Below are 12,149 nucleotides of genomic sequence, written 5' to 3'. Positions count from 1 at the left end.
TGCTACAGCTCAAGTTTATGGTCTCTTGCTGTCCTGCACAGTTGGGCCTGATTTCTATGCATACCTGTCATCTATGCATACCTTTCTACGCATACCTGTCATCTTCTAAAGCTTTCTGTCACTTGAATGAATCTTCATTCAGGTGTGCTGCCTTTGGAAGCACATGCAAAGTGCTGGCCACAGAGTGGGTGTGTTTGTGGGTGAGGCACACAAGGCACTAGGGTTGTCTATGGGCCAACTGGGGAGATCCACAAGTGGGGCTTTCCCAGTGGTTCACGGATGGGCTTCTTGATGGGGTTCACCAAGCGGTTAGTAGGATCCGTGTTTGTTTAATGCCCTCCAAAGTTTCTACCGTGTTTCCCCAAAAATAAGACCTAGCAGGACAATCAGCTCTAAAGTATCTTTTAGAGCAAAAGTTAATATAAGATCCAGTCTTATTTTACTATAAGACCAGGTATAATATAGTATAATATAATATAATATAATATAAAATAATATAATATAAGATAAGATAAGATAAGATAAGATAAGATAAGATAAGATAAGGTATGATAATATATACCAGGTCTTATATTAATTTTTGCTCCAAAATATGCATTAGAGCGGATTGTCCAACTAGGGTATGTGCTGCTTTCCGACTCATTCCACTTCTCAGTCATGGAGCTTTCCACTTAGTACACTGGATGGGGCAAGAGAGAAATGAGCCTCTTTGGCACCGCCCATATAGCTGAGGAAGCTGAGTCTCTCCCCTTCCCCCACAGGAGAAACCATGGGCCTAGGAAGAGCTCTCTTGGCCCTAACCTGTGCTGCCTTGGGAGATAAGATAAAGTCAAACTGTTCCTCTTACCCACTCCAATGTGTTCAAACTTACACATTTTTTGCTCTAATGGAATGCTAGGTATTCTCTTCCATAAACCTGATCTTCAACAAAGACTCTCTTGTCCTTGAGTGATTGTACAAATCTGCTTCTTGGAGAGAGGTCAAGAGTAGCTGGAGCGGGTTCATAGACCAAAGCCAGTTCAGTGTCCAAAGCCAGGACTGAGGTCTGTCTACCTATTACCTGACGCACAGGTGGGAAAGACTCCTTCTGGGTCACTTGGAGAATGGTGCTGGATCCCACAGTCCCCAAAAAGGCATTTTTATTAGTGGATGGACACCAAAACATTTGTTGTCGTGGGGGGATAAAAATGAGGGATGTCCTATAACATCATGACGCCAACAACACTCCACCTTATCTTTAAAATATACTTTAACTTCAGATAATGAAAGGTAGTTAGTTACCTCTTATTGCTTTTCATTTTAGAATTTTGCTGGCTATTCTCTTATCAGTGATGAATTGGAATTGGGACTGGTGAAGATGAACGATAAACATTGGGTTCTAGGATAGCTATGGGATTTGAAAGGAATGGGAACAATAGCAATTATAAGGGTTGTGGAGTTGAGATCGACTTGACTGACTTTTGTTAACTTTTTTAGAAGCCTTGAAGAGAAACAAACAAGCTTCAGTTATTCATCTAATAATCCATATTTTTGTGACTTACTAGTAGTGTTTAAGGTGATCCTGATCTCCTATTAAAAAACTAGACTCAAGATCTGTTTGGAAATGTCAGTGCTATGATAAAGATGGAATGTCTAAGATGGCCTTAACAGGAAGAGGATGGAATCCTAAGACCCATAGGCAAGTCTGAAACTAATATCACCAGGATACTCTGAACAGAACAGACCTCTGCACCTTGTTAGAAGACAGCTGTCTCCCCTTAGCTAAAAATCTTGCAAGAATCTCACCTGAGACATGTGCCTCAAAGGTAATGTTTGTCATCTTCAAGATCTAGCTTTTCCATTCCTCATTGCCTTGAACAGGGAGGCGTAGTCCTCGCTTGAAGGAAATACAGTCAGTCCTGATTATTCATGGACTCCATATTTGTGAATCCACCTATTTGCTAAAATTTATTTATGACCCCCAAATCAATACCCACAGCACTTTCATGGTTATTTGTAGTCATATGCTGTGGGGACAGAGCCCCAGAGAGCAGTTTCCAAGCTCTCAGCCTCATGTGGAAAGGTGCTGGTTCGGGTAGTAGATGGCCGTCAGCTGTGGCTAGTTGGCCATCAGCTATGGCCCTTGAGCCATTGGCCACTAATATAACTGCTGCAGCTACATTAGGGAGTCGAGTCAAGGGGAGTCAAGCGAAGTCGAGGAGAGAGTCGGTCGGTTGGCAGAAAGTGGATAGCAGGTCGCATGTAGTGTGAATCCAGCCTCCAGTGAGACTATAGCGGTATGACTCCCCTACTTATGGCTCCGTGGGTGTTCCTTTTTGGCCTAGCCATATCCTGCATTATTATGTGGGGAGTGGGACAAGAGGCCCCTCAGGCCACCCCACACGACATATGCATAGCTACATAAAACTGGGGCGGCTTATTGCACAGATACCCAGGTGAGGCTGAGCAAGGCTACATACATTCTGCCTCCTTGTTTCAGCTCATTTGTACTTTATACGAGTGTTCTTTTTCCAGTCTATCTAGCGCCATGTTGTTCACATTGTTATTTAGCTTGGTGATTTGACTATTTTAAAGGACACCCAAAGGTACCTCTCAAATGCTGTCTGGTGTTCCTGAGTGCAAGAAAGCTGTGATGTGCCTTAGGGAGACAATGTGTGTGTTTGATTAGCTTCATTCAGTTATGAGTTACACAATATTAATGAATGAACCATATATATTAAATAAGGTGTTTTTAAACAGCAACACACATAAAACAAGGTTGTGTATTGATCAGTTAAGGAAAATGTTGTGAACCAAGGCTAGCAGGAATCTAACCCTGTATCTACCCTAGGAGTAATAGTTCCGTGACTTTATAGAACTTAACTACCTCACATAACAAGTATTGACTGCACCTTAAACACAAAAGGAATTTCAAGTCCTGGCTAAAAAGTACTTGCAGGAACTAAGGGAGCACCTGTGGTAGTAGAGTTGTGATAGTGGAGGTGGGGAACTATAAGACTGGGTAGAAGAAATTGTATTTACATGGGGAATATCCTCGTATGCCTTGTAAATCAATCTTATGGCAAGCATTCCTAAAGGCAGTCAGTCCTAATATGGTTTGAGATGGCATGTTGAGCTTGGACATGATGATGCCTACATTAAGGTAGGAATACTAACAATGCTTCGGAGTAAGAAAAGCTCAGAAGGCTCCAGGTGAGAGAATTTTGAACAGATATTTAATGTGAGACTGGAGAACCCACCACATGACTCAATTTCCTGGAAGAGCTCAGGGGATACTTTAGTAACTAAGGCAATGAGGAATCCATGAATGAGGGAGCTTAATAACTTAGGGCAGACAGTAGGAGACACTGCCATGGAACTGATTTCTTACTTATTGTGGAAGAGTTCTTTTAAGGCAGACTTGTAACATGTAGAAAATTTGGTATAACTGGCCATAAACTCCATCTAAACAAATTCAGAGAGTGAAATAATAGAGAATGTACTGTGATAGCAATGCAACCACACTAGAAATTAGTAACAAAATCTAACAAGAAAATGTTTTGTTTACGTTTATGTATATGACACATTTTGAGTTAATTTTTCTATATTGTGTGACATGGATCAAAGTTGTTTTTTTTTTAACACAGATATCTAATTGGTGCAGAACCATTTGTTTAAAGACTACCTTTCTTCACTAAATACGTAATTTTACCTTTTCGCACCTTCGTCAAGATTATCAGTTGAAAATATGTTTAGTTCTCTTTCTGGATTCTCTATTCTGTCCCACTGATCTACTTGTCTATCTTTATAGTAACAGCATATTCTGTTGATTACTGTTTATGATAGTTGATTTTATGTTTCAACTTTATTGGGCTAAGGGATGCCTCTTAGGGTGTTTCCAGAAGAGATTAGCATTTGAACAAGTGGACTGAAAGAAGAATATCTGTTCACCCTCACCAGTGTGGGTGGGCACCACTGGTGAGGGTACCATCCAATCTGTAGAGGGCTGGAATAGAACAAAAATGTGGAGGAAGGGTGAATTCTCTTTTCTTGAGTTGGGACATCCATTTTTCTCCTGCTTTCAGATGACAAAGCTCCTGGTTTTGGGGCCTTGGAGCTCTGGGACTTACACCACATTGGCTCCCTTGGTTCTCAGGCCTTCAGACTCAGACTGAATTATACCACCAGCTTCCCTGGTTTCTCCAGCTTACTGATAGCTATTGTAGGACTTCTCAGCCTCCACAACTGTGTGAGACAATTCTTATAATAAATCTCTCTCTCTCTCTCTCTCTCTCTCTCTCTCTCTCTCTCTCTCTCTCTATATATATATATATATATATATATATACATATATATATATACATATAATATATATCTATATCCTATTAGTTCTGTTTCTCTGGAGAACCTTGATATACTGTAGTTTTATAATAAATCTTTCAGTCAAGTAGTATAAAGTCTCCCAACTTGGTTCTTTTTTTTCAAAGTTGTGTTATCTATTCCAAGTCCTCTGCATTTCCATATGGATTTTAAGATCAGTTTGTCAATTTTATTAAGAAAAAAACTGCTACTATTTTGCTTGGGATTTATTGAATCTATAGAGGAATTTTAGGGAAATTGACATCTTAACAAAACTTAATGTTCTGATCCATGAACACAGTATATCTCTCCATTTATTTAGTTCTTCATTAACTTCTTATAGAAATGTTTTATAGGTTTCAGTGTATAGGACTTGCACATCTTTTGTCAGATTTATTCTTAAGTACTTCATATATTTTATGCTATTGTAAATTGTATTTTTAAAATTTCAATTTCTAATTGTTTCTTACTAAAATATAAAAATACAATTTATTTTAAAATGACCTGGTATCACATAATCTTGCTAAACTCATTATTCCACCACATCAGGTAACATGATATTTCTGGAATATTTAACAACAAAAAATCTATGATTTTATGACAAAGTCCACCACATATTTTGGAGGGGAGAGCGGTAGTCCATTACAGCTCACTATGGAGAAACACTAGTCTTTATTAACACTGTTAAATAAATCCTCTGTAGTGAACATTGTTGTTTTATTGAGTGTTTGACTTTTCTCATCTTTTTTTTGTACTGGGAAATTTCTGCTTCTCTATTAATGAGTCTCATGAAACTGCCAATCAGTTGCCTTCTACTGGATAAGAAGTAGAAACTTAAACCAAGGTAGGCCAATTGAGTTCTCTCCTTAGAAACTGAATTGTGGGATAAGAAACAAGACTGAAAATACTATGAATGTTGTTTTTGTTCCATTGGCTAGTTCAAGGGAAATGTCATGCAGCAACCACTATTTTCACTCTTTGGAGCTTCCTGATTCCTGAGTGTGCCAAGCCTGGTTCTTCAGCATTCTTTTCCTTTCCACAGGAATCTATATATTCTGCCAGTAAATTTGTTTTGCTTATATTAGCTAGAGTTTATTTCTAGAATGCAATCCATCAAATTGATACTCCTCTTTCTTTCTTGATCTCTGTGACTGCATTTCCCGGTTCTCTTTCAGCTTGTCTGACCACCCCAGGCTTCTTTTAGGACTCCTTTCTTCTGTTCTATAACTGTCCATTGTTAGCTGCCGTTTTTCTTTGCATTTTTCTCTTTGTGAGATTTCATTTAGAGCTGTGGCTTTGACTCTCATCTTTATACTGTATTCACAACTCCTGTACTGATCTAACTCTACATTTACCTATTATCATCCCCATATAGATGTCACACTACCTGCTCAAACTCTGTATGACCCAAGCCACAAATCTCTCATTAATTAAAAAACTAGTTTCCTCTCCTTCATTCCCAAGGTTATCTATTCATCCAGAATGGAAAATTGATTATTTTCACTGTATTGAGCATCTATTCTTTTCTGTCTACCCTGTATGAAAATGTCTTCTACAAAATTGCACTTCTCTTATCACAATACCCAGCTTCCTGTCTTCATAGGAATGCTCTTGTGACCCATACAGAACCAATGCATATATTTGTAATATATGGTATTGGGAAAGAAGGCACTGTTCTTTAAGTCGCTAAGTGGGAGTATATACTTGTAAATCTGTCATGTGGAGAGAGGATGTCTGCCAGAACAGTCAATATATAAACAGAATTATGGTGGATAGGTAAAGGTACATTGCCTTGAACTCTTGGATCTAAGCCTAACGTCATATTCATTCTAGACTTTTCCAGTTCTTCGTCCCTATAAATTCTGCTTATTTTTTCTTAAGCTAGTTTGAATTGGGCATCTAACATTTGTATTATGCTGAAGAACCCTAATAGTTACTAAGTCCTAGTGATCTTATATTCAAATGTCTCACATGCATCCTTTCTTTTCTCTTCCACTGTTTTTATACTATTAATACTAAATAACTTCATGTTACTCTTCTATCACAACAGCTACCTTACAGGTCTGCTTGCTGCCAATCTGTTCGTTACATTAATCACACTGCTATCAAAGTTAGCTTAAATAAAATGTGGGATTATATTACTCCTTTCTTTAAATATCTTCAATGGTTCTCTATTGCATAGCAAACAAAGTCCATATTTTTTAAATGGCACGTTACGATTTCCTTTACATTAACACGATCTAGTCTGAAACTACCATTCACTTATTTACTCATTCAACAAATATTTATTGATCACCTACTTTTTTTCTAGACATCATTCTGGATACAGTAGATATAGTGATAATAGCTTAATTTCCAGTGGGAAGTTTGCAACTCTCATACCATCTTTCCATAACATCTAAACTGGTATGATCTTTGGAAAATTATCATGCAAGCCTCTGCTCATCCTGGTCTTAATTCTCAAGGATATTCCCCACCCGTTTAACCACAAATCTAATGTTAAAGTCTCTATGTGGTTGATGATTTAGCAGCACTTCCCTTTATGTTTCCTCAGTTATTTTATATTTATACTATAATACAAAGTGAATTTTATTTTACATAATTACTTACTTGTCCATCTTGCCTTACACAAAAACTTCTTGAGGGCAGAGAATAGATTTTATTCATCTTTGTACCTCCGTCATGCTTTGCACATAGTAGGAATTCATTAAATTTGTTGTAATCAAATGATTATATGTTCAATGATTGTTCAATGATTGTTGTTGAAACACAAATGCAAGAAAACACTGAATATTATTGGGGGTTGGGGCACAGGGTTACATTTATTGAGTGCCTATCATAACAAAAATTATCCTAGGTGCTTTTCATAGGTGGTTTAATTTAATCCATATAACTTCACAAAACTAGGGCCAAAGGAAATAGCATAATTTATGTGAAGATCAGAGTTAGTAATCATACCATAACATGCACTCAGATATTTTTTACTACAAAGCTCAAACCCTTTCTGACCACTCTGGTTTTTCACTATCATTAACATGAATATAGTTTTAATTTAGTGGGCCAGATACACCTTGGTCAGAGATGAAATTCAATTATAAAAGCAGAGTTTTCATGAAAGCTCTTGCCCTTTTGGTGATTTCATAAATAAGCAAATGTTTTGTAAATTTGGGTGTTATTTTTGATCTACAATTACTGTCAAAGAATGCATAGCACAAAACTCAAATAGCAGAAATGCAGCCATAGTTTTGATAAAACACACTAATAAAATCAGAATATCCAAAATAGACATATACCATTTCTTAGAAAGTATATTACATACTAAGAAAGGAAAAAAATGTTGGTTTTGTTCTCCCTCCAATGTTTTGCCTTTTTTCCCTTAATGTTTTCAGTTTGTATTCTAGTCCCTATGCAAGGAATACGCTCCAATTCTGCTCTGGTATAATTGCTCGTCTTTGTTGACTTTGAGCAGACTACTGAACCACAGTCAACTGTTTTAGTCTCCTCATCTTTAAGGGAATACCCAAAAAGATGAATACCGAACTTCAGGTAATATCTGTTATTGAACAATGGGATCAGAATTATGAACAATAAGAAAACATTGTATTGTTCTAGAATGATTTGAACAATTATCATATTTGTAATTTATTACCTATAAAATTACTTCCTCATTTCAGAAGCATTATTCTGCTCTTTATCTAATATTTAATGTGGTATCATTTGGTTTAGGGCATACAATACTGTACAATAATGAAATATTAGAGTATGTAACTTACTAGTTGTCATTCAAAATCATCTTATGATTGTTAAATAAATTCTCACTTGTACTTATTTGATGTATATTACAACACAAAAACAAAATGACCTGTTCACATTTACCAATAATTTTCAATCCCAGCTTATCTGTCCTAGTGATGATAAATGAAAAACAAGTATTTCTGACATACAGAGGTTTTTTGAGGGTGCTTTACTTTAAAAGGACTTGGAAATCAAGTTGATAATATAAGTAAAAACTACAAATAATAACAATTTACTCTTTTTTCCCACATTCTAGCTCGAGTGAAGAGCTGACTCTAGACGGAGAGGCTGTTCTTAAACTCTAATTTTCTCATCTGCAAAATGGGAATAATAAAACCTACTCTTAATGAGAATTGAGATTACATTGGTACCCCAGCGATGGCATATAATCTAGTACTCTGCCACTTACCATTTGAGTGACCTTGGCTTTGTTACTTCACTTCTTTGAATTTTTTGTTTTACTCATTTGTAAAATGGAGCTAATGTAACGTTGTCATGTTTATGTAGTTTGTTGTGGGGATCAGGTAAAAAATGGCATGTGAAAATACGTTTATAAAGTACTAAAAAATGTAAGGATGATTATTTCCAAAGAAACTACCAGGGGTACAGTTTTCCCCCGCTAAATAGTGCTGCATGTTATAGGTAAAATATTACATGGAAGGGGACTCAAAGTCTTTTCTCTGTATGACACTCTTCTTACTGCATCTGCTTTCCTAGGGAAAAAAGGTTTAGTTCTATCTTTGTACATGTCTAGGTTATAGCAAAGTTATTAGCGGCAAAGGATAGCAATTGCTTCAGGCAAGCTCCAATCTGCAATCATTCAGGCATAACTAGACAGTTAATGAAATTTCTGCCTCTTCTACAATGTAAAAAAAAAAAAAGCAATACTTAAAACAGTCTTTTAGATGCTACATAAAAAAATAATTCCTATAGAGAACTTTTTTTCTAATAATGAAAAAGGAACTTTTATAATTACAACTGAATGTGAATGTTAACTAAAAACTATTTATGAAACTATACTCTTAAAATATTTTTCTTTATCAGAGCAGCAGTGATAAACTAATGTAAGAAACAAATAATAGCATAAGAAAAAAAGCAAAATATTTCCAATGGTTGATCAACTTTTTCTCGATTAACAATTAATTTACTTTCTTAACCAATGATAAAGTTAAATTGAGAAAGGGAAAAATTTTGTAAAGCTGAATATTTTGCTTATTGATTTTCCAGGATGTAGTTATTACATATCTAACTCTGTAATCACTGTCTCCTTTACAAATTAATGATTTACTAAACAGATGGCTGCCCTCTTATTAGACAGCTAGAATTCAAAATTATGTTAAGGGACAAATTATGCAAACCACTATTTTATTATTAAAGCTGGTCTCTAAAAAGGCATACATTTTAAAACTCACCCAAATATGGAAAGTATGAGTATTCCAGGATCCTATTAAGATACCATGTAGAACAAAGTATATCAAAAAGTTGTCTTTAATTTGGTATATACCATGTTTTCCCGAAAATAAGACCTAGCCAGACCATCAGCTCTAGTGCATCTTTTGGAGCAAAAATTAATATAAGACCCAGTCTTATATTATACCTGGTCTTATATTACAGTAAAATAAGACCGGGTCTTATATTATATTATACCTGGTCTTATATTACAGTAAAATAAGACTGGGTCTTATATTAATTTTTGCTCCAAGAGATGCACTAGAGCTGATGGTCTGGCTAGGTCTTATTTTCGGGAAAACACAGTATGTGGCCTAATGCTATTTACTGAACTTTCTATATATGCAGGGCAAATTGTCACATCCACAACACAAAACTAAATGTGATTGAAAGGATGGGTGTGTCACTGTTGCAACACTGTTGCATGCTAACACAAAATCTCATAATATCTAGTCCAAATCCTTCCTTCTATTACTTTCATATTACTTGGATTTAATAGAAACCTAGAAAAAAACATAATGAATTTCTCCAAGAAGTCAACTCATTGTGCATGTATCTTTTCAAGTCAATGGGATTTCAAATCGGGATAAAGAAGTTTACCACCACGTCCACAGGCTTCTGAGCAACCTTATGGACAAAAGGTCAGACTGTGGAGCCCCACTACCTAGGTTCAAATCCTGCTATCCCCAGATAACAGCTATGTAACTTTGGGTAAGTTGCTTAAATTCTCTGTGCCTCAGTTTGCTCCAAAGGAAAACAATAACATTAAAGCAACATGTCTTATAGGGTTCTTGAGGATCAAATGAGTTACTATTTGTATCGAACTTGGAATACAGCAAATGTGATATAAATGTCTTAAAATGATTGAACAGAATTGGTAATAAGAAATGGCAGGAAGAGCTTACTGACAAACTTCTACATTGCCACTCCATTTTTATCAGTAATGAAAGTATATGTATATTTTAAATTCTGAGAAATTTCCTTGGCTTACTTTCAAGTCAACAGGTATCCATTAGACATGTACTGCCTTGGGGGATACAAAATAAATTTGTGTGGCTCCTCCCCCTCGGAAAGTTGAAATCTTTCTACACTAAATTTGGAATAAATACAGCGCAAACTTCAAAGGAACATGCAACAACAACGAACACTAGACTGCCACATAAATAACCCAATACGTAAAGCTATTCGCAAATTTAAGTGCTCTACGATGTATATTAATAAAAACGCAACTACCAATTGGGAATGCATTTATTTTGACATCGACACAGAAAGCTGCTACAAACCATGCAACACAACAGACACAATGCAGAAATAGTATTTTCCTTTATCTCCGCCAGAGACGTCTGATAAAACCTGCGAGAGCAACCCCTCTAAACCACCGCGAGCCACGACCGCGCTGAAAACATCGAAGGGCTTGTGGCTGTGGCCGAAGAACCGGGAGGACAACGTGGTGGGCTCAGCGAATACCTGAGTCTGCAAGGTGAAGAGAGGATCCGCATCACCATTAGGGACCAGGTTACTGCCGCGGCTGATGCTGACCAGTCCTAAGGGCCCAGAGGCGAGAACGAGGGATGTCCCCGCGCCCAGTGATCTGCCGGACGGTGCGGTTCTCTGCAGCAGGGGCTGCGTGTGCAAGGCAGCCTGCGAGCCAGGAGCCGCCGCGACCAGGGGCACAAAGCTCCCCGAACCCCTGCCTGGCCTCGGGCGGCTCCGCTCCAGGGCTCTGGCGACGCCAGGCTGGGAGACTGCGGTCTACAAAGCTAACGGTTCCCACGTCGCCACCTCTCGGGGACGGGCCTCGGAACACCAACCCCGGCGACCACATCCGGCGAGGCGGGCGGCGGCCCGGCGCGTCCCGGCCACGGTCCCACCTCCCCCAGGCCGATCCCCCGAGGCCCGGGCTGTACGTCACTTCCGTGCGCGCGCCCGCGAGGGGCCCGGGCCCGGCGGGGCGGCTGCTGCGCGGGGGCGCGGAGGGAGGGCGGGGCCGGGGAAGGGGGAGTGTCTGCTCGCGCCGCGGCTGCCGCGGGCCGGAGGAGTTGGCCGGCGCCCCGCGCTCGGAGTCGGCCGCGTCTTCCCGCCGGTCCTCTGGGCGTCAGCACCGGGCACGCTCTCCGCTCTGACCGGTGCAGAAGCGGGAGTTGGAGCGGCGGGGACGGCCCCAGCCCCGATTTCCCTCCCTGACCCCCTCTTTCCATCGCCCAGTCATGGGGAACGCGGCGACCGCCAAGAAAGGCAGCGAGATGGAGAGCGGTGAGTCCAGGGCCGGGTCCCGGGACCCGCAGGGGGGGCCGGGGCGGGGCACCGAGCGCCCCTCCGGGTCGGTGCCCCGAGGCTGCGGGCATGGTCCAGGCCTCGCAGCAGCCGCAGGGAGCTGCCGGAGGGGGCCCTGGGGACCAGCTGCCTTCCTCCTCCACCTCCCTGCCCCCAGCTCGGGTCTGAGGGCTGAGCACGGAGGGCCGGATGGAGAGAGGAGGGAGAAGTGCGGTCCTCGCGATTCCCTGTCTCACTAGAGCGAGGGGGACTCACACATTCGGAAACACTTCCCCAAATATGGTCGGGATAAA

General features: G+C 39.6%; 1 protein-coding gene across 4 annotated transcripts in view; it reads left to right on the top strand.

Moving 5' to 3' along the window:
* The first annotated feature begins 11,521 nt into the window (after positions 1–11,521).
* Positions 11,522–12,149, top strand: part of PRKACB (protein kinase cAMP-activated catalytic subunit beta) — a 104,166-nt gene continuing 103,538 nt past the window's right edge. Inside the window, exon 1 of one of the 4 annotated variants that reach the window (XM_081055741.1) lies at positions 11,522–11,835. In XM_081055741.1, the coding sequence (XP_080911867.1) occupies positions 11,790–11,835 (46 nt within the window). In that variant the 5' untranslated portion in view covers positions 11,522–11,789. The remainder of the gene's footprint in view (positions 11,836–12,149) is intronic. The other 3 variants (XM_081055744.1, XM_081055745.1, XM_081055738.1) reach the window with 3 other exon arrangements.

Source organism: Rhinolophus hipposideros, assembly GCF_964194185.1.
Source record: "Rhinolophus hipposideros genome assembly, chromosome: 8".
NCBI classification, from domain to species: Eukaryota; Metazoa; Chordata; class Mammalia; order Chiroptera; family Rhinolophidae; genus Rhinolophus; species Rhinolophus hipposideros.
Note: the sequence above shows the minus strand (reverse complement) of the source record. Positions and strands in the feature narration are given on the sequence as shown.